The following is a 24318-nucleotide window of genomic DNA, read 5'->3' as shown; positions in this document are numbered from 1 at the left end:
TTTGTTATTGGACTTTTGTGCTCGTCACAGTTTGTCGATAACAAACACCATGTTCAAACATAAGGGTGTCCATATGTGCACTTGGCACCAGGACACCCTAGGCCGCAGTTCCATGATCGACTTTGTAGTTGTGTCATCGGATTTGCGGCCTCATGTTTTGGACACTCGGGTGAAGAGAGGGGCGGAGCTTTCTACCGATCACCACCTGGTGGTGAGTTGGCTGCGATGGTGGGGGAGGATGCCGGACAGACCTGGGAGGCCCGAACGCATTGTGAGGGTCTGCTGGGAACGTCTGGCAGAGTCTCCTGTCAGACAAAGTTTCAATTCCCACCTCCGGAAGAACTTTGAACATGTCACGAGGGAGGTGCTGGAAATCGAGTCCGAGTGGACCATGTTCCGCACCTCTATTGTCGAGGCGGCAGATCGGAGCTGTGGCCGCAAGGTAGTTGGTGCCTGTCGGGGCGGCAATCCTAAAACCCCTTGGTGGACACCGGCGGTGAGGGATGCCGTCAAGCTGAAGGAGGAGTCCTATCGGGTCCTTTTGGCTCATAGGACTCCGGAGGCAGTGGACAGGTACCGACAGGCAAAGCGGTGTGCAGCTTCAGCGGTCGCGGAGGCAAAAACTCGGACATGGGAAGAGTTCGGGGAAGCCATGGAAAACGACTTCCGGACGGCTTCGAAGCGATTCTGGACCACCGTCCGCCGCCTCAGGAAGGGGAAGCAGTGCACTATCAACACCGTGTATGGTGCGGATGGTGTTCTGCTGACCTCGACTGGGGATGTTGTGGATAGGTGGAAGGAATACTTCGAAGACTTCCTCAATCCCACCAAAACGTCTTCCTATGAGGAAGCAGTGCCTGGGGAATCTGTGGTGGACTCTCCTATTTCTGGGGCTGAGGTCGCTGAGGTAGTTAAAAAGCTCCTCGGTGGCAAGGCCCCAGGGGTGGACGAGATCCGCCCGGAGTTCCTTAAGGCTCTGGATGCTGTGGGGCTGTCTTGGTTGACAAGACTTTGCAGCATCGCGTGGACATCGGGGGCGGTACCTCTGGATTGGCAGACCGGGGTGGTGGTTCCTCTCTTTAAGAAGGGGGACCGGAGGGTGTGTTCCAACTATCGTGGGATCACACTCCTCAGCCTTCCCGGTAAGGTTTATTCAGGTGTACTGGAGAGGAGGCTACGTCGGATAGTCGAACCTCGGATTCAGGAGGAACAGTGTGGTTTTCGTCCTGGTCGTGGAACTGTGGACCAGCTCTATACTCTCGGCAGGGTTCTTGAGGGTGCATGGGAGTTTGCCCAACCAGTCTACATGTGCTTTGTGGACTTGGAGAAGGCATTCGACCGTGTCCCTCGGGAAGTCCTGTGGGGAGTGCTCAGAGAGTATGGGGTATCGGACTGTCTTATTGTGGCGGTCCGCTCCCTGTACGATCAGTGCCAGAGCTTGGTTCGCATTGCCGGCAGTAAGTCGAACACATTTCCAGTGAGGGTTGGACTCCGCCAAGGCTGTCCTTTGTCACCGATTCTGTTCATAACTTTTATGGACAGAATTTCTAGGCGCAGTCAAGGCGTTGAGGGGTTCCGGTTTGGTGACCGCAGGATTAGGTCTCTGCTTTTTGCAGATGATGTGGTCCTGATGGCTTCATCTGACCGGGATCTTCAGCTCTCGCTGGATCGGTTCGCAGCCGAGTGTGAAGCGACCGGAATGAGAATCAGCACCTCCAAGTCCGAGTCCATGGTTCTCGCCCGGAAAAGGGTGGAGTGCCATCTCCGGGTTGGGGAGGAGACCCTGCCCCAAGTGGAGGAGTTCAAGTACCTAGGAGTCTTGTTCACGAGTGAGGGAAGAGTGGATCGTGAGATCGACAGGCGGGTCGGTGCGGCGTCTTCAGTAATGCGGACGTTGTACCGATCCGTTGTGGTGAAGAAGGAGCTGAGCCGGAAGGCAAAGCTCTCAATTTACCGGTCGATCTACGTTCCCATCCTCACCTATGGTCATGAGCTTTGGGTCATGACCGAAAGGATAAGATCACGGGTACAAGCGGCCGAAATGAGTTTCCTCCGCCGTGTGGCGGGGCTCTCCCTTAGAGATAGGGTGAGAAGCTCTGCCATCCGGGAGGAACTCAAAGTAAAGCCGCTGCTCCTACACATCGAGAGGAGCCAGATGAGGTGGTTCGGGCATCTGGTCAGGATGCCATCCGAACGCCTCCCTAGGAAGGTGTTTAGGGCACGTCCAACCGGTAGGAGGCCACGGGGAAGACCCAGGACACGTTGGGAAGACTATGTCTCCCGGCTGGCCTGGGAACGCCTCGGGATCCCCCGGGAAGAGCTAGACGAAGTGGCTGGGGAGAGGGAAGTCTGGGTTTCCCTGCTTAGGCTGTTGCCCCCGCGACCCGACCTCGGATAAGCGGAAGATGATGGATGGATGGACTCTCAAATTTTTAAACAAATTATGTCACACTTAGAACTGGACACCAAATCTGTTATCTGTTCCTTTGTCAGTTAGTGGGAAGCCTGGCATTGCATGCTGTCAACTACTGTGTTGAGCTCTGGTGTGTAACTTGACATTGCAACTCTGAGTGAGTCTTGCAGATGTGCATCAATGAGGCGTGTTCTGTGTTTGTTCTTGATGAAGTTCATGTCAGAAAAGGATGATTCACAAAGATAAGTTGAACCAAACAGGCTTGCATCCTTCATAGCTGCTACGCATACACCACTGTACCTTTCTGTGTCAACAAGGCACCAAAAGATTGGTGCAGCCTATAGGAAAGAAGAGCATTGTATATATATATATATATATATAAATATATATATATATATATATATATATATATTAGGGGTGTAACGGTACACACAAATTTAAGCTTGGTACGTACCTCGGTTTAGAGGTCAGGGTGCGGTTCATTTTTGGTACTGTAAGAAAACAACAAAATATAATGTTTTGGGTTATTTATTTACCAAATTTGTAAACAATGGCTTTATTTATCCTTTTAACATTGGGAACACTATAATAATTCAGCCCACGTTAATCCACATTAAACTGCCTCAAGTTGTTACTTAGATTAAATAAAATGACAAAACTTTTCTTCTACATATAAAAAGTGCAACATTAAACAGTTTCAAGTCAACTCATCATGCTTAATTTATTACAGCATTTGGGAACCCTGTAGTTGATTTTTATTATGTAAATGTTATATTTGTATCAACATGTGATAGCAGGGACCCTGCCATTCAAAACTAAGCTGCTACATTACTAAGTTAAAGTTAAAGTACCGATGATTGTCACACACACACGAGGTGTGGCAAAATTTGTCCTCTGCTTTTGACCTATCCCTTTGATCACCCCCCTGGGAGGTGAGGGGAGCAGTGAGCAGCAACGGTGCCGGGCCCGGGAATCATTTGTGGTGATTCAACCCCCCATTCCAACCCTTGATGCTGAGTGTCAAGCAGGGAGGTAATTGGTCCCATTTTTATAGTCTTTGGTATGACTCGGCCGGGGTTTGAACTTCCAACCTACTGATCTAAAGGCGGACACTCTAACCACTAGGCCACTGAAAAGGGTTCTAATGATTAATGTAACTATAACTGAAAAATAGTACAATAGCAATAGGAGAGACGATTCATCCCTGAACACCATGGAGTTCATGTAGGCTTTATGATGCACTTACATTATTATATACACTATCAGAGACAGAAACTCTTCATTTAGCATAATATTCTTCTTTACGCTAAAAGCTAATTAGCTTTCACCTCAAGCCAGGACTGCGAGTGAGCTGAGCTTTAGTTTGTTTCTAGAAGGTCAACGGGGTCATAGTGATGGTAGTAGTAGTTGACTGGGAGGTGTTATTATCATTTTGGGAGAGTACGCTGCCTTATGCTCGCCTGCTAAACACCTATCTGCTCGAGGCTGAAGCGCTGACTACATGCGCTCTGAATACGCACTACTGATTGGTTGTTACCGCTCTGAATACACACTGCTGATTGGCTGTTACCGCTATGGTTGTAAACAATCAGATGGTTGTGTGGGTGGGACATTGCTGGGTGCTGTGTAGGAGACAGAGGCAGAAAGCAGAGCAGCTTATTAAGACTTTAGATTTTGCAGCTACTTTGTGTGGAAACTCGTTCGGTACACTTCCACACCGAACCGAAATCCCCGGAACAAAAACGGTTCATTACAAGTACTCGTACCGTGACACCCCTAATATGTATATATATATATATATATATATATATATATATATATATATATATATATATATATATATATATATATATATATATATATATATATATATATATATACATATATATATATATATATATATATATATATATATATATATATATATATATATATATATGTATATATATATATATATATATATATATATATATATATATATATATATATATATATATATAATACATATATATAATACATATATTCAAGCAATAAGAATGAAAACTGTGCGAATAACGGGCCTCAGACCGACGATGGCGAGTCCCCACGGACCTTTCGCCTTTACGGAACCCTATGGTTTGTGGAGGACGTGGCAGAACTTCCAGCAGAGCATTGCAATGCCGGAGGGAGGAAGCCGGTTGATTGCTGCCAAGAAAGTGTGGGCGCCTTTCTAATGATGCATTTCCAAAATACAAGTCCTCGCATGCAGGAAGATACTAGGAAATGTCCGATGTGTTCCAACAGTCAGCCTAATGCATTGTTGCAGCTTGATGATTTATTAACAAGTCGTGAAATGTACGTTTGCGAGACGAGCGGGTGAAATGTGCTCGGAGGGTTTGGCAGCTGTGTCGAGAGCGGAGGATGAGAGGCTGAAGAGAGAGAGATGCGGGCGGGTGTGTTCAGTGGTTAAAATGTGTGCTTGTTGGCTGGGGTCTTTTATTCACTCTCCGGGTGAGGGGTGTCACTGATGTCATATTGATATAAATATTTTTTCAAAAATGTATGCGGTCTTTAGGGTCCCAAAGATCGACAGGTTGGCGACCTCTGATCTATGCCATTTGTATTTATGGGTTTCTTTAAACCTTAGGAAGGAAATACAACTGTAAATTAACATTTTTGTGAAAAACTTTGAAATTAGATATTTAGGCCGTATCACCCAGGGCTATCAAGCGGGCATGATGGGGGGCAGATGCACGGCCGTTCTCTTTTATTTGAGTATCACATCCGTGTGTATGTCCAATCAAAAACATGCTAAACTGTCAATCATGGACGTCAAGACGAGACATAGAAAAGCACCCAAAACACACTGGATTGATGGCCCCAGCAGCAAGACACCACTGCAGCAGCAAAGAAAGTCATGATATCAATGATACAGCCGAATCATTGATATCATGACTGTACTAGAGATGTCCGATAATGTTTTTTTTGCCGAAATTCCGATATTGTCCAACTCTTAAAGGGGAACATTATCACAATTTCAGAAGGGCTAAAACCATTAAAAATCAGTTCCCAGTGGCTTATTTTATTTTTCGAATTTTTTTTCAAAATTTAACCCATCATGAAATATCCCGAAAAAAGGCTTTAAAGTGCCTGATTTTCGCTATCTGTAAATCCACCCGTCCATTTTCCTGTGACGTCACGTAGTGATGCCAATACAAACAAACATGGCGAATAGAACAGCAAGATATAGCGACATTAGCTCGGATTCAGACTCGGATTTCAGCGGCTTAAGCGATTCAACAGATTACGCATGTATTGAAACGGATGGTTGGAGTGTGGAGGCAGATAGCAAAAACGAAATTGAAGAAGAAACTGAAGCTATTGAGCCATGTCACGACAGACAAAGGCAACGAGGACAAATTCGGCGATCGCCTTCTAACCAACGATTGCATCTTTTGACCACTGGAGCTACTTAAATATGTCGATTGGTAAGTGTTTGTTTGGCATTAAATGTGGGTGGAGGGAAAGGCTGCATGCAAATATAGCAACAAATGAGGCATAATGACAGCTAACCTAATTAGCATGTTGGCATCGATTAGCTGGGAGTCATGCCGTGACCAAATATGTCTGATTAGCACATAAGTCAATAACATCAACATAACTCACCTTTGTGATTTTGTTGACATTATCATTGGAAATGCATCTGCTTTGAGTGTCGCAGGATATCCACACTTTCTTGCCATCTCTGTCGTAGCATAGCTGTCGTCCGTAAAATGTGCAGAACAAACGAGGGACTTTCGCATCTTTTGACCACTGCTGTACTTGAATCCGTCGATTGGTGTGTATTTGTTTGGCATTAAATGTGGGTGGAGGGAAAGGCTGGATGCAAATATAGCTACAAATGAGGCATAATGATGCAATATGTACTATATACAGCTAGCCTAAATAGCATGTTAGCATTGATTAGCATGCCGTGACCATTGATATGTCTGATTAGCACACTCCACGTGAGTCAACTTGAATCCGTCCCTGATCGTGTTGTTACACCCTCCGACAACACACCGACGAGGCATGATGTCTCCAAGGTACGGAAAACAGTCGAAAAAACGGAAAATAACAGAGCTGATTTGACTTAGTGTGTTTAATGTGTTTGAGAAAATGGCGGATTACTTCCAGTTGTAACGTCACGGGTGAAAGGTCATTGCTCCGACAGCGAACAATTGAAAGGCATTTCAATTGCCAAATTCACCCTTTTAGAGTTCGGAAATCGGTTAAAAAAACATATGGTCTTTTTTCTGCAACATCAAGGTATATATTGACGCTTACATAGGTCTGGTGATAATGTTCCCCTTTAATTACGGATTGCAATATCAACCGATACCGATATATACAGTCGTGGAATTAACACATTATTATGCCTAATTTTGTTGTGCTCCCCCGCTGGATGCATTAAACAATGTAACAAGGTTTTCCAAAATAAATCAACTCAACTTTTGAAAAAAATGCCAACATGGCACTGCCATATTTATTGTTGAAGTCACAAAGTGCATTATTTTTTTAACATGCCTTGGAACAGCAGCTTAGAATTTGGGACATGCTCTCCCTAGGAGAGCATGAGGACATTGAGGTGGGCGGAGTACGGGGGAGGGGTTGTGGTGGTGGGGGGTTTAGGGGGTAGTGGAGGGGGGTGGGATTATTGCAGCGTCCCTGAAGAGTTAGTGCTGCAAGGGTTTCCGGGTATTTGTTCTGTTGTGTTCATGTTGTGTTACGGTGCGGATGTTCTCCCGAAATGTGTTTGTCATTCTTGTTTGGTGTGGGTTCACAGTATGGCGCATATTTGTAACAGTGTTAAAGTTGTTTATACGGCCACCCACAGTGTGACATGTACGGCTGTTGACCAAGTATGCTTTGCATTTACTTGTGTGTGTGAAAAGCCGTAGATATGATGTGATTGGGCCGGCACGCAAAGGCAGTGCCTTTAAGGCACGCCCCCAATATTGTTGTCCGGGTGGAAATCGGGAGAAATTCGGGTGAATGGTTGCCCCGAAAGATTTTCGGTAGGGGCACTGATATCTAGGAGTCTCCCGTGAAAATCGGGAGGGTTGGCAAGTATGACTGGGAGACGCAACTTCTCTGTACTTCTCCATACATCCGTGTACCACTCTGTACAGCGGCGTTTTAAAAAGTCATACAGTTTTGTTTTTGAAAACAATACCGATAATTTCCTATATTACATTTTAAAGCATTTATCGGCTGATAATATCGGCAGTCTGATATTATCGGACATCTCTAGACTGCACCAATTTAATATTTTAGTTATCCAGTAATATATCGGTAAGGGTTGTTTTCCTTTAAAAAATGTTCATCATTAACATTGAAAATGCATGTTTTAAATGTTTGCGTTAATAAAAAACAATAATGCATAACTTCTGCGCTGTTTGACGCCCGCCCACACGGATGACAGCATTTTTTTACTCGATTTTAATCAATTGCTGCAACCTCATTTGAGACGTTTAACAACTGCAACATCAGAGATACAGAAGACCCGCAAAGCTTTTTAACCCTTAGATGCACGAGTGACTGGACCCTACACTCTTCCACAAGTGGGTCAAAAATGACCCATTATAGAATCAACGTGTTTTCATGCCATTTGTTGTCATTTTGGTGAAGAATAATCACTTGTATAATATTTTGTAATATATTTAGGACCACACAAGAATGATTTCATGTTTAAAATATCTTTATTCTTCACTTTTCTTCTTCACAATTTAAAACATTACCCAGAACAGCAATAGAAAAAATGTGAACATCCATTGTGTGTGCGTGTGTGTATGTATGTCCAGTCATTGACAGTTCCTCTTTCTTTTCCCTGTTTTGCCTTGTCTCATCATTGTATGCAGTTCAGACAAACTACCTGTTTCTGGCTGTGATCATTGCATTTCCCACAACTGTTGTTACCTTTGCGATCTGTGTTACTTGGGCAGATCTGACACCTCTTTCTCTTTGGTTGGCCCTGTCTGCTTCTCTCCTGTGGCTGGATTTTGGCTTTTGTCACCCCACACCTTTCCATTGCTTCAATAATCGGGGTTTGCAGTTGGGGGCAGCCTTCCAGTCGACTCCTCATGTGTGGGGTGACAAGCTCCTTTGACAGCTCTTTGAGGAAGATCCGTCGTGCATTGGTGATGTCGCTCTTGAAATCTGGGTGCTGAGCCGTGAAAAAGGTGTAGGAATTCAGGGTGGCGATGTCAATTATGTTGTACCACAACACCATGGGCCACCTCTGTGTTTGGCGCTTGCAGGTGTAGGTTCCAACCATCTGGTCAGTGGTGTCTACACCTCCTTTCGTCTTGTTGTAAAATGTGATCACTTCTGTTTTTTTCTTTCTGCTATTTTCATCCACTACTTTGTCGTGGTGCATCGTGCTCAGGAGCACAACAGCTTTTGCTTTCTTTCTGACATAGCTGACCATGGTAAGGCTGTTGTTGAATCCAAACTCTGTGCTGTGAACCTCCCTGGACTTGGAAGGCTTCATCAGGAGGGATGTCTGGCTTGTTCAGACGTAGAGTCCCCACAATAGTGAGAAACTTTTCTAGAAGATGCTGTGCAAGAGGCACACTAGTGAAAAAGTTATCCTTTGTGATGTTGCGACCTGTGTTTCTAAATCTACCACACAACTGCTTGACAATGTTTTCCCCCAGATTCTTCTGAACTTCTTCACCTGGTTGTCTCCCTGTGTAAACTATACCATCTATTGCATAGGGGATGCGTGCATCACAAACCCAGAAGATCTTTAGGCCGTACTTGGCGGGCTTGCTTGGCATGTACTGTAAGAACTTGCACCTACCCCTGAATGGCACAAGCTGTTCGTCCACAGTGACACAATCACTGGGGATGAATCGCTGTCTGCAGTTGACCAGGAATAGGTCCCATACATAGCGCAAGGCTGCCATATGGTCTGTTTCCAGTCGGAAGGCTATGGTCCTCTTATCATCGAAGCGCAAGGTACGGCGAATGTCTTCAAATCTTCCAACAGCCATAGTGGCCTTGTACATAAGATTATGTAGAGGACTCCCAAAAAGCTCACGGACTGAAACATCCCAGTTCTTCTCACTTCCTGCAAGCAGGGTCAATCTAATGAAGGCCATGAATTCATCTTTAGTGACATTTGTCCATTCTTTTCTTCTAGCTGTTGCTACTCTCCGTCCTTCCAAGTTTGTGCACTACATCACCTCTTGTATTATATCATCAGTGATAAAGAGCTCCCATGCATCTTTTGGTGAGACAGTGGTGCTAAGCCCTTCTGCAGGCCCTGACCGACTTCTGATGATATTGTGGCTCTGTGTTCTACCCTGGGTGGGAGGTAACTCGCTCCAGTAAGAGCCCTTCCGACTCATTCTGTTGGACATGATATTTTCTTCTTCAGAGGACACCGAAGAGCAATCTTCTGAGTCAGATTGATCCTGTTCAGTTGGATTTCCAGGTGGACGACTGCCACTGCCACCTGGACAATAGTCTGGGTCCTCATCATCAGAAATTTCAGACTCTGAGTCCAACCCCGTTATCGCCTCTCCATCATCCAGTATCTGTAGGACCATTTCCATTGTGTATTTAGCAGCCATGACACCTTTATGAAGAAACATGAGAGTAATGTTTTCAATAGATTAATATGTAGCACTCACTTACACACACATACACACTAAATACCATATAGTAATGCTAGCTAGCTAGTGTTAGCTAGTTGTAAAGTAGGCTAATTTATTGATGAATAATACTAACACTCTTTCACACGCACAAACACAATTCAAATAGTGATGTTAGCCAACTTAGTTAGCTAGCTAGTGTTAGCTAGTTGTAAAGTAGGCTAATTTATTGATGAATAATACAAACACTCTCACACGCACAAACACAATACAAATAGTAATGTTAGCTGACTTAGTTAGCTAGCTAGTTTTAGCTAGTTATAAACTGGGCTAATCCGTTCATAAATAAAAGCAGTGAATAAGTCATGAAAGACACACACACACACACAATACTATATGACAATAATACTTACATGTATCAGCTCTTGCTGTGTAAAATAGTCTTCCTGAAGGGTCAAACTTCTGATATAGTCCGTGTGGTCCACAATTTATTTATTCCAGACAGCCACAGCTGATAAGAATGGAAGGTTCCCATTGGATTCCAAAGAAAATGCATGCGGGTCATTTGTGACCCACTTATGGAAGCTTGGGGTAGTAGTACAAAAACTAAAATTTCTTAAAATTTTTAAAAGGTAAGTTACAAATGTAAATGGAATTATGTCAAAAACATGTTTTTTGAGGAATACCTGGAATATGAAATGTTAAAAAATTTTCATTACAAAGATATTTCAAGAAAACAACCTCACCGGGTCATTTTTGACCCACTTATGCATCTAAGGGTTAAAAAAGATACATTTAATTATATGTACTTTATTAAAATGTTTTCATAATTTTTCATGTTCATTTGCATTGCATTTCACTCATGCATAAGCATTTATAAAAGACTTCAAAGTGCACTTACATTGTTTTGTGACCCATGTAGGCAAATTAAAAAAATGCTTCCTTGTCCAGTCATACTTTGTCATATTAATTTTTTAAAAGCAAGGACACTGTCTGGAATTCTGGGACTCAAGACCTCCTCATTATGCCCATGCTTGGTTTGCCTGTGGTAGGGTTGTACGGTATACCGGTATTTGTATAGTACCGCGATACTAATGGATCATATTCGATACTATACCGCCTCTGAAAAGTACTGGTCTGCCACCCCTACACTTCCCCGTTGTTGTCACGTGCGGTTTATGGGCAGACGAGCGTGTTGGGTAGCGCACGATCACAGAGTACTTACAAGCAGACAAAGTGTGCAGACAGAAAATGGAGAACGGACTTATTTTGGCTTAAAAACTAACGATAAAGGTGAAGTTTTAACATTGAAACGCCCATGGAAGAGGTGCTTTAAGACATGGCTACATAGCTAGCGGCGAACGTCTATTCGCAGTCAACAGTGTTTTAGTTACTTTTTAAAATCACTAATCCTCGCCTCCATGGCAACAAATAAAGTAAGTTTCTTACAAGTATCATCCCTGCGGGACGAGAAATGGCTAAACATGCTTCACTCCACACCGTAGCTCACCGCCGTCAACATGTAAACAAATGCCATTGGTGGATCTACACCTAGCATTCACTGTAATGATACCAAGTACAGGAACGTATCGAGTCGATACTATGATTACTTTGGCATTTTTTGGCATCAGAACATCTTCTTTTGTTTTTTTAAAATGCGTATTATGTTTATAAACTCAGGAAATATGTCCCTGAGTGTCACAATTTGACCAATGTATGAACCTGTAACAACTTTGTATCAGATTGATACCCAAATTTGTGGTATCATCCAAAACTAATGTAAAGTATCAAACAACAGAAAAATACATTATTATTACCGTATTTTTGGAATATTAAGTCACAGTTTTTTTCATAGTTTGGCCGGGGGTGCGACATATACTCCGGAGCGACTTATGTGTGAAATTATTAACACATTACCGTAAAATATCAAATAATATTATTTATCTCATTCGCGGAAGAGACCAAGAAAATGTCACACACACGTCAACCAATAAGAATTCGGCTGGGAAGGGTCACGGCAGAACTGCATTGTGGGTCATGGGATGCTAATTGCTATATGCTATACGCTACTGCAGTAGCTATTAAAATGGATCATTTCAACGTTGCCCATTACTCATAAAAACTGAGAAGGGCTGAACAAAAATGGCACCGAAAAGGAAATCAAGTACTGCAGATAGCAAGCTTGACGTAGTGAAATATGCAGCAGAAAACGACAAGAGGAAGCGGCGCATACCTTTGGAGTTGGCAGAGTTTTTTAGAAGCGACATCGAGGAAGAAGATTTCATCAGAATTATCGATTAGGAGTGACAGATTTTTTGGTAAACGTATAACATGTTCTATATTTTATAGTTATTTGAATGACTCTTACCATAATATGTTACGTTAACATACCAGGCACGTACTCAGTTGGTTATTTATGCATCATATAACGTACACTTATTCAGCCTGTTGTTCACTATTCTTTATTTATTTTAAATTGCCTTTCAAATGTCTATTCTTGGTGTTGGATTTTATCAAATAAATTTCCCCCAAAAATGCGACTTATACTCCCAATGCGACGTCTATATGTTTTTTTCGTTCTTTATTATGCATTTTCAGGCGGTGCGATTTATACTCCGGAGCAATTTATAATCCGAAAAATACGGTACATTTTAACAGAAGTGTAGATAAAACATGTTAAAAGAGAAAGCAAGCAGATATTAACAGTAAATGAACAAGTAGATTAATAATTTATTTTCTACCATCCATCCATTCTTTTCTACCGCTTGTCCCTTTTGAGGTTGCAGGGGGTCGCTGCAACCTATCTCAGCTGCATTCAGGCAGTAGGCGGTGTACACCCTGGACATGACAGTATTTTCTACCACTTGTCCTTAATAATGTTGACAAAATAATAGAATGGAAAATGACACAATATGTTACTGCATAAATTAGGACTAAATTAGGAGCCTTTGTTTGCTTACTTACTACTATAAGACAAGTTGCCTTGTATGTTCACTATTTTATTTAAGGACAAACTTGCAATAACAAACATATGTTTAATGTACCGTTAGATCTTTTGATAAAATAAACCCAAAAATGCAATTTTTTTTGGTGTCCTTCATTTAAAAATGTATGGAAAAGTACCAAAAATTATCAAAATGATTTTAGTACAGGTATCAAAAAATTGGTATCGGGACAACACTAGCCTGTGGTCGTTATTCCCATGGCTTACAGTTTGTCTGTTAGGTTATAATAGATGTTGTTAAAGAGTTTTAGAATTGCATAGCACTTTTCAAAAGTGCTGCTAGAATTCATATCAACTTGGAAAATCTACAGTTAAGAAGACTTGGATGGAGGATATGCGGATGAGGGCACAGGGCTGCTGAACTAGCACTGAGCGCCGGGACGGAGAGGCTTCGCGGTGTCTTGGCTGGGTGAGCAGGTGTCGGACACCTCAGTCTTCTTGGACGTATCCTCGCTCATCCATGCGGACTGGACACTGACGGAGAGTTGGTTGGCGGCCGAGAGTGGAGTCGGCTCCCTTGGTTGCTTTGGTGGGTCTGCTCCTGTCTCTGGCCATGCTCCCTCCACCCCAGCGGACGATGGCGTGGAACACTGCAGAGGCCACCATAGTGTATATGTTTCTTTTAGTTTTTATTCATAGCTGTATGTAGAAGTTGCTGGTTGTATCCGCTGCTTTAATGTCTTCAAAGTCCTTTGTCTTCTTTGATGTTTGATGTTTCCCTCTTACACACATGTAAGAGGGATGTGTACTATGGCTATGAGTTGTTTTTTTCCTTGGCCTCAGTCTGCACCCCCTCTCCAAGGCCCAGGCTTAGACTGACTTTTTAAATTTTATTTTAATCTTCTATTTTTTTCTCCCGTCAGCCATCCTGTTCTGTCTCCCTGTAATGTTTGTCTGATCTTGAATGGGATTGTGCTGACAATTTTAATTTTCCTGAAGGAACTCTCCTGACGGACTAAATAAAGTACAATCTAATCTAATCTGATTCAATGTTATTCATTTCTAATGTACTTGATATAAACGGAATTGGGAAGAAGGGAAATATTTTTGTTTCTGTGGATTACTTTTTATTGCTGGAATTCTGCTCTTGGTGTGTATTTGAGAGGATAATTGGCTTTTCACTATAACAGTTTTATGCTGATACTATCTTACCGCCGTGCACAGCGTGAAGGTTAGAATGACATTAACCTCCATACAAATGAGTGTGGGACAATACACACAGAGGCAGATGACATAGCCAATCTTTTTCTTAAAGCATATTCACCCTCTGGAGTGTGTGCGTGCGTCTGATTGTATATTGGCACTGCAGGTTGTATAAAGTCTGTTTAAATTGTTTGATTGTCTAGAAGCGATTGGTTGAGTGCACACAAGGCTATTGTAAAAGCTATTTTATACCATATTTGGCAAATGTTCTCTTAAAAGTTGATTTTTTTTTTTTTTTAAATAGTTGGAATTTGGCAATGTTTTTCTAATTCAGAGATAACATCATGCTGTGTATAGATAAATGACTTGCAGCACTACAAACTCTTGTCCCAGGCCACGTGCACACAATCAATCGTGGTCAAAAGTTTACATACACTTGTAAAGAACATAATGTCATGGCTGTTTCGAGTTTCCAATCATTTCTACAACTCTTATTTGTTGTGATAGAGTGATGGGAGCACACTCTTGTTTGTAACAAAAAACATTCAGGAAGTTTGGTTCTTTTATGAATTGATTATGTGTCTACTGAAAATGTGACCAAATCTGCTGGATCAAAAGTATACATACAGCAATGTTAATATTTGGTTACATGTCCCTTGGCAAGTTTCACTACAATAAGGTGCTGTAGCTAGTCATCCACAAGCTTCTGGTTGAATTTTTGAATACTCCTCTTGACAAAATTGGTGCAGTTTCGCTAAATGTGTTGTTTTTCTGACATGGACTTGTTTCTTCAGCATTGTCCACACGTTTAAGTCCGGACTTTGGGAAGGCCATTGTAAAACCTTCGTTCTAGCCGGATTTAGCTATTCATTTACCACTTTTGACATGTGTTTGGGGTAGGGCTGGGCGATATGGCCTTTTTTTTAATATCTCTGCATTTTTAGGCCATATTGCGATACTTGATATATATCTCGGTATTTTGCCTTAGCCTTGAATTAACACTTGATACATATAATCACAGCAGTATGATGATTCTATGTGTCTACATTAAAACATGTTTCTTCATACTGCTTTAATATATACTCATTTTAAACTTTCATGCAGAGAAGGAAATCACAACTAAGACAATTGACCACAACTGTATTTACTAAACAGTTATTAGCAGGTGACTTTTCAAATGATGCTACATATTAGCAGTAATGCTACTTTTGGTAGCAACGCTTGTGCCCCACACTTGACAAATTAAAGTTGTCTATTCGACATATTCCCGCTTGAAGCCGAACCACCGCCAGACGATGGGCCCCCTGCTGTTTTTCTTGGGAATTAATTCTTCCTTTATTTGTTACCAGATTCACACCTTCTTTCTCTTCTATTACTGCTACCATCACAGCTAACGTTACCCATGCTGCTACCTCTCTGCTGGGCGAGGGCGTATACGTATGTGACGTATGAAGTGACAGTGTGTGATGTGTGTAAGTTTGTGCGCTTGCTGTCTGTGAGAAGGAGACAGAAGAAGGAGTGGGAAGAGCCTGTAGTGTAATGCCCACAGCTAAAAACAACTGCGTGGGAATGTATACTCAAATATTACAATATAGTCATTTTCTATATTGCACCGATAAATAGTGTATATCGATATATCGCCCAGCCCTAGTTTGGGGTCAATGTCCTGTTGGAACACCCAACTACGCCCAAGACCCAATCTCAAGGCTGATGATTTAAGGTTGTCCCGAGGAATAAAGAGGTAATCCTCCTTTTTCATTGTCCCATTTACTCTCTGTAAAGCACCAGTTCCATTGGCAGCAAAACAGGCCCAGGGCATAATACCACCACCACCATGCTTGACGGTAGAATTGGTGTTCCTGGGATTAAAGGCCTCACCTTTTCTCCTCCAAATATATTCATGGGTATTGTGGCCAAACAGCTCAATTTTTGTTTCATCTGACATCACATGGACACAGACCTTCTGGAGTGAAGTTATGTGGTTATTGGAAACTCAAGACACTCATGACATTATGTTCTTTACAAGTGTATGTAAACTCCTGACCATGACTGTATATTTTAAAAACTTATGTTTTTGGTCAAACAAACATTGTTTAGTCCTTAAAAGCCTACTGAAACCCACTATTACCCACCATGCAGTCTGATAGTTTATATATCAGTGATGAAATATTAACATTGCAACACATGCCAATACGGCCTTTTTAGTTGACTAAATTGCAATTTTAAATTTCCCGGGAGTTTCTTGTTGAAAACGTCACAGAATGATGATGTATACGCTTGACGTCACGGACTGTGAGGAAATATTAGCGCTGCGCACACACACAGCTAAAAGTCGTCTGCTTTAACCGCATAATTATACAGTATTTTGGACATCTGTGTTGCTGAATCTTTTGCAATTTGTTCATTTAATAATGGAGACTATAAAAAACAATGCTGTTGGTGGAAAGCGGTGTATTGCAGCTGTCTTTAGCACCGGGACACAGCCGGTGTTTCTTTGTTTGCAGAGCGGTCAAGCGAACATGTTTTCTCTACGTCAACCAGCATGTTTTTGGATGGGGATATTGTGATATATATCTTACTTAAGAAATCCGTGGATTATTCGTCGTTCTGCAGCAGCTGTGAGCTTGGCTCCTCGGCTTCTCTCTGAGACACAGTGTGTTCAACGCAGTCATCAGACCTCGAGGTATGTCTTTACAATCTTAGGTGGCGACTTGTCCAGGGTGTACCCCGCCTTCCGCCCGATTGTAGCTGAGATAGGCGCCAGCGCCCCCCGCGACCCCAAAAGGGAATAAGCGGTAGAAAATGGATGGATGGATGGACTTTACAATCTTTAAAATCTCACTAAAACACTATTAAAACAATGAGCAGATAAGGGATCTTCCAGAATTATCCTAGTATATGTGTCTAATTACATCTGAAACGCTCACACTGCCGTCGCCCGGAGCTGTCGCTTTTTTTTTTTTTTTTTCTAGTCCGTCGCTATCAATATCCTCAAACACGAATCTTTCATCCTCGCTCCAATTAATGGGGAAATTGTCGCTTTCTTGGTCAAAATCGCTCGCGCTGCTGGCGTCCATGATTGTAATCAATGGGTGGATGTGAGGAGTCCGACAATCTGTGACGTCACGAGCACTACTTCCGGGAAAGGCAGGGGTTTTTTAAGAGCGACCAAAAGTTTCGAACATTATCGTTGATTTTCTCTACTAAATCCTTTCAGCAAAAATATGGCAATACCGCGAAATGATGAAGTATGACACATAGAATGGACCTGCTATCCCCGTTTGAATAAGAAAATCTCATTTCAGTAGGCCTTTAAAAATTGAGCCACTTATTAACTGTGCTCATAGTGGACAAAAAACATAATTTGTGTGTAGATTGGGGTTTGAGTCATAACACATGTGCAGCATCATCTCATATACTGTAAACCTTATTCAACTACAGAACATGGAGTTAATGACTTGCAGGTGTTGGTTTTATTTAGGGCAATGGTGTTATAATCGCGAGTGCCAGCTGTTGCGGATCTTTTTGGGCTCCTGGTTGGACTAAATGTGAACAACAGAATGGCTGGTTTTTTTTGTGTGTTTGGACATGTCACTTGTGTGAGTGGAAATGATTTTAATACCACATGCGTTTGGTTAATTGGCAACACCAAATTGGCCCTAGTGTGTGAATGTGAGTATGAATGTTGTCCAAAAATAATTCCCACTGCTGCTGCTCACTGCTCCCCTCAACTCCCAGGTGGTGAACAAGAGGATGGGTCAAATGCAGAGGACAAATTTCAGTGTGTGTTTGACTACCATTGGTACTTTAACTTAACTTAAAATGGATGGATGAGGGTTTTTGAAAGGATGCATTTTGTGCGTGGTCATTGCTTGAGTTTAGCGTTTCGATGGCGTTCTCAGGAGCGCTTTGATGCACGGGAAGCAGCTTTCCAACTTTGCAGCAAGCAGCATGTGCCATTTTCATGAAGTGGAGCCAAACATTAGCTCAGCATATGTCTTTTACATATGTTTTATCGCATTTGTGACCAAACTGACCATTTAATAATTCACAAAACTCAACTAGCTGCATCATATATGCAATAAACAGGGGCCTGGAAACGCCAGCATATAACCCCAATTCTTCAGAGTTTACACTGGCTCCCTGTTCATTTTAGAATTGATTTTAAAACATTGCTGTTTGTTTTTAAATCTTTACATGGACTGGCAACTCAGTATATCTCGGACCTCATCCAAATTTACACTCCTGCACGCGCTCCCCACGCGCATACTTCCCTCAGAGACACTGGCGGTCACCACACCCCTCCGACTTTCAGGTATGACTATATAATCTCACTGAAATACTAGTAACACAATAAGCAGATAATGGATTTTCCAGAATTATCCTAGTAAATCTGAATCGCTCCCACTGCCATCGTCTTTTTTTTTTCTTCTAGTCCTTCACTCTCACTATTCTCATCCACGAATCTGTCATCCTTGCTCCAATTAATGGGGAAATTGTCGCTTTCTTGGTCCGAATCGCTTTAGATGAGGATGTGAGGAGCTCTACAACCAATGACGTCACGCGCACATCGTCTGCTACTTCCGTTACAGGCAAGGCTTTTTTATTAGCGACCAAAAGTTGCGAAATTTATCGTCGATGTTCTCTACTAAATTCTTTCAGCAAAAATATGGCAATATTGCGAAATGATCAAGTATGACACATAGAATGGATCTGCTATCCCCGTTTAAATAAGAAAATCTCATTTCAGTAGGCCTTTAAAGTCACATCTTAAGTGCACAGGAAGCCAGTGCAGGTGAGCCAGTACAGGCGTAATGTGATCAAACGTTCTTGTTTTTGTCAAAAGCCTAGAAGCCACATTTTGTACAAACTGTAATCTTTTAATGCTAGACATGGGGAAACCCGAAAATAATATATTACTGTAATCGAGACAAGACGTAACGAACGCATGAATAATGATCTCAGCGTCTTTAGTGGACAAAATGGAAGGAATTTTAGAGATATTACGGAGATGAAAGAAGGCCGATTTAGTAACGCTTTTAATGTGTGACTCAAACGAGAGAGTTGGGTCGAAGATAATACCCAGATTCTTTACCGAGTCGTTTTGTGTAATTGTTCGGTTGTCAAACGTTAAGGTGGTATTATTAAATAGGTGTCGATGTCTAGCAGGACCAATAATCAGCATTTCCATTTTCTTAGCGTTGAATTGCAAAAAGTTAGCGGACAGGACGGCGTGGCGCAGTGGGGGAGTGGCCGTGCGCAACCCGAGGGTCCCTGGTTCAATCCCCACCTAGTACCAACCTAGTCACGTTTGTTGTGTCCTGAGCAAGACACTTCACCCTTGCTCCTGATGGGTGCTGGTTAGCGCCTTGCAGGGCAGCTCCCTCCATCAGTGTGTGAATGTGTGTGTGAATGGGTGAATGTGGAAGTAGTGTCAAGCGCTTTGAGTACCTTGTAGGTAGAAAAGCGCTATACAAGTACAACCCATTTATCCTTGATTTATCATCCATCCATCCATTTTTTACAGCTTATTCCCTTTTTTGGGGTCGCGGGGGGCGCTGGCGCCTATCTCAGCTACAATCGGGCGGAAGGCGGGGTACACCCTGGACAAGTCGCCACCTCATCATTATTGTTTAATTTCATTAAGACACGTCTCCAGCTGACTACAATCCGGCGTGTTGGTCAGCTTTAGGGGGATGTAGAGTTGGGTGTCATCAGCATAACAGTGAAAGTTAACACCGAATTTGCGTATGATGTCACCTAGCGGCAGCATGTAGATGCTGAAGAGTGCAGGGCCAAGGACCGAACCCTGGGGAACTCCACACGTTACATTAACATAGTCCGAGGTAACATTGTCATGGGAGACACACTGCATCCTGTCAGTAAAATAAGAGTTAAACCAAGACAAGGCTAAGTCTGACATACCAATTCGTGTTTTGATACGCTCTAATAATATATTGTGATCGACTATATCGAAGCAGCGCTAAGATCAAGAAACAGTTACATGGATGACGCATCAGCATCAATAGTTAGCAATAGATCATTAGTCGTTGTTGTGAGGGCTGTCTCCGTAGAGGGATTTGCCCTGAAACCGGATCGAAAGGGTTCACAGAGACTGTTTGACGTTAAGTGTTACAGTGCTAACATTTTTTTTTGCTGGATGTACTCTTTTATTTCTCCAATTCCCCAGCCATACACCTTTGAGTCATATAACTTTGTATGTGACACAAGGTAAATAATATCATGCTCATGTTAGCTTGCTAGCATGCTAACATTAGCATACTAACTTTTTGAGCTAGTTTTGCAACCGTTTAACCCAGAGTCATATGACTTGGTATGTGACACTTGTTACCTGTTAGAATGCACACTATAGCATGCTAGCAAGCTAACTTAAGCATGCTGACTTGTTAATCTAATTTTAAACTTTTATTTTCTATTTCCGCAGCCATACACCTTCTAGTCATATAACTTTGTACGTGGCACAAGCCAAATATTATTATGCTCACGTTAGCTTGCTAGCATGCTAAAATTAGCATACTAATTTTTGAGCTAGTTTTGCAACCATTCATCCCAGAGTCATATGACTTGGTATGTGACACTTGTTACCTGTAAGTATACAAACTATAGCATGCTAGCAAGCTAACTTGTTAATCTAATTTTAAACTTTTTTTTCTTTTTCTGCAGCCATACACCTTTAAGTCGCATAACTTGGTATATGAAACATGCTGACTGTTATCATGCTATCGTTAGCACACACGGTGAGTGTTAGCATTTTTACGTAAACATGCTATTGTTTTTGGTTAGCTCTGTGACTCGTTTTCTACAGTTACACCTACAACTCACGGATTCAGACACTCGGCGGCTTCCTGCCAGAGGTCCAGGGCACAGATAGCAGGCCCATCAAAATTTTCTAGTTCATTGTTACTAGTGTTCCTTATAATGAGTTAAAATAGCAATTCGACAATGAGCTCTGTTTATATGTTTTTATTGCCAACTAGTGTCTACTTTTAAATCGGTCTGACATAAAACCTATAAAACATCAATACAGTGTATTCCAGTTTTTGTATTTTCGAACCCTGTGCTTTTTAGGTTAAGGTTACAAAAAACACTTAACATTAATAGCAAATACATAAATTCTTATTGTTTTTTTTTATCACATTACAACTTTTGCTGCAACTTTCTGAAACACTTTACAGAAAAGTCTGGTGTTTTAAGCTGTAATGATCATCAAAGAAGCTTGCAAAATCCTGGAGGGACTGATAAGGCAGCGTATCAAATAATTTTTAATCTTAAAAACATTCAAGATAAGTCATTACTTAGAATACTAAACAGTGCACCATTGTAAATGTGATCTTTAAAGGTTTGTTTACATGGTAGACAGGACTCTGCTGTCTCGTCCTCCTCACCCACACACACACGCTCAAGGCCTGAATAAGGACTTCCTTGCTTTTTGATAGCGGGCCTGTCTTTTCACAGGCATTCTAAAGAATACTAATTAGAAACGCCTCCCCCGTATTCATACTTTAGGCAGTCACGGATCTAGACAATAACTGAGGGCACATGATAAATGACTAGTCCCATATTGTTCCTACGTATAATCTGGTCACAGGCACACCTAACAAAGAGAGGATAGATCATTTAAGATTGAAGCCACATTCTTTATGTTGCGGTAAAACATACATTTTATTGACATCGCTTTAGTTTTGACCTAATTCATGGTATCCTAACAGACTGCAGTATACAAACCTTAGAAATCTACTCAAACTTTATTTACTAAGGTTCTTTCTGATTGACGCTGAAACTTCAATGAAGGCCTGGCAAAGAGGATTTTGCTGCACCCAAGTTGTAACACTTTGAAAATGTATAAAGGTAATCTCTAAAGTTAATTCTGTGACACTAGTTAATGGTTATCTTCCAGGTTGTCTGTAAATTCAAAACAATAGAAAACCCATAGAAAATACAGAGGTCCCCAAACGTTTTAACCCGGGGGACGCATTGGGTTAAAAAATTTGGCCAGGGGGCAGGCTATACATATACAATATATATATATATATATATATATATATATATATATATATATATATATATATATATATATATATATATATATATATATATATCTGTCTCATTGCACATTACCTGACACTGCGGCGCGATCGCGAGGACATCACGTTATCTCCGTCATCACATGCTCCCTCCACCCCAGCGGACGATGGCGTGGAACACCGCAGAGGCCACCACAGTGTATATGTTTCCTTTAATTGTTATTCATAGCTGTATATAGAAGTGGCTGGTTGTATCCGCTGCTTTAATTTCTTTAAGGTCCTTAGTCTTCTTTGATGTTTGATGTTTCCCTCTTACACACATGTAAGAGAGATGTGTACTATGGCTATGAGTTGTTGTTGGGTTTTTTTCCCTTGGCCTCAGTCTGGACCCCCTCTTCAGGGCCCAGGCTTAAACCGATTTTTTTTTTTTTTTTTTTTTATTTAATTTTATTTTAATCTTCTAATTTTTTCTCCCATTCCCCCCCACTTGTTTACCTGTATCTCACCTTTTTTGTAAGGGGTGCTGGAAGCCGGCAGACCCGCCAGCGATCCTGTTCTGTCTCCCTGTAATGTTTGTCTAATCTTGAAGGGGATTGTGCTGAAAATGTTAATTTTCCTGAAGGAATAAATAAAGTACTATCTAATCTAATCTAATCTGTGGGAAAATGCATTTTTAGACAATATAATTTGCCTGAGCGGCTAGGACATATTAAAACAATTATCATTAGAAAAAGTTTAAGGACCCCTGGGATAGATTTAAAAAAGTATAATTAAAATAAAACGTACTTTTAATTTTTTACTCTGAACCACCTGGATTTTGGACGATGGCAGGCCGTATTTGTCCTGCGGGCCGTAGTTTGGGGACCCCTGGGATAGATTTAAAAAAATATAATTAAAAAAATGTTTTACTTTGAACTACCCCTGGGCCGGATTCTGGACTCTGGTGGGCCGTATCGGGCCTGTGTGCTGTAGTATGGAGACCCCCTGGTCTACTGTAATAATAAGCATAGTATAAAAAGGAGCAAGCGAGGGTTGGGCGATACCAGGTTTTTTTATTTGTATTTTTTCACCAATAAAACATCCATCGTTTAATTTTGTACCGCAGTGGTTCTCAAATGGGGGTACGCGTACCCCTGGGCGTACTTGAAGGTATGCCAAGGTGTACGTGAGATTTTTTTTAAATATTCTAAAAATAGCAACAATTCAAAAATCCTTTAGAAATATATATAATGAATAATACCTCTACAAAATATGAATATAAGTTAATAAACTGTGAAAAGAAATGCAACAATGCAATATTCAATGTTGACAGCTAAATTTTTTGTGGACATATTCCATAAATATTGATGCTAAAGATTTATTTTTCTGTGAAGAAATTTTCAGAATTAACTTTAAGTTAATGAATCCAGATGGATCTCTATTATAATCCCCAAAGAGGGCACTTTAAGTTGATGATTACTTCTATGTGTAGAAATCTGTATTTATAATTGAATCACATGTTTATTTTTCAACACATTTTTAGTTATCTGTATATCTTTTTTTCCAAATAGTTCAAGAAAGACCACTACGAATGAGCAATATTTTGCACTGTTATCCATCCATCCATCCATCATTTTCCGCTTATCCGAGGTCGGGTCGCGGGGGCAACAGCCTAAGCAGGGAAACCCAGACTTCCCTCTCCCCAGCCACTTCGTCTAGCTCTTCCCGGGGGATCCCGAGGCGTTCCCAGGCCAGCCGGAAGACATAGTCTTCCCAACGTGTCCTGGGTCTTCCCCGTGGCCTCCTACCGGTTGGACGTGCCCTAAACACCTCCCTAGGGAGGCGTTCGGGTGGCATCCTGACCAGATGCCCGAACCACCTCATCTGGCTCCTCTTGATGTGAAGGAGCAGCGGCTTTACTTTGAGTTCCTCCCGGATGGCAGAGCTTCTCACCCTATCTCTAAGGGAGAGCCCCGCCACACGACGGAGGAAACACATTTCGGCCGCTTGTACCCGTGATCTTATCCTTTCGGTCATGACCCAAATCTCATGACCATAGGTGAGGATGGGAACGTAGATCGACCGGTAAATTGAGAGCTTTGCCTTCCGGCTCAG

The 24318-nt window shown here is 41.8% G+C and overlaps 1 protein-coding gene across 1 annotated transcript; it reads right to left on the bottom strand.

The window, feature by feature from the left end:
• Positions 1 to 7955: 7955 nt before the first annotated feature.
• Positions 7956 to 10811, bottom strand: LOC133540336 (uncharacterized). The gene has a single exon (XM_061882861.1). The coding sequence runs from the start codon at positions 8922 to 8924 to the stop codon at positions 8280 to 8282; it is 645 nt and encodes a 214-aa protein (XP_061738845.1). The 5' UTR covers positions 8925 to 10811; the 3' UTR covers positions 7956 to 8279.
• Positions 10812 to 24318: the final 13507 nt, after the last annotated feature.

The sequence above is a fragment of the Nerophis ophidion genome, linkage group LG22 (assembly GCF_033978795.1).
Source record: "Nerophis ophidion isolate RoL-2023_Sa linkage group LG22, RoL_Noph_v1.0, whole genome shotgun sequence".
Taxonomy (NCBI): domain Eukaryota; kingdom Metazoa; phylum Chordata; class Actinopteri; order Syngnathiformes; family Syngnathidae; genus Nerophis; species Nerophis ophidion.
This window is presented reverse-complemented; position numbering and strand designations above follow the sequence as displayed.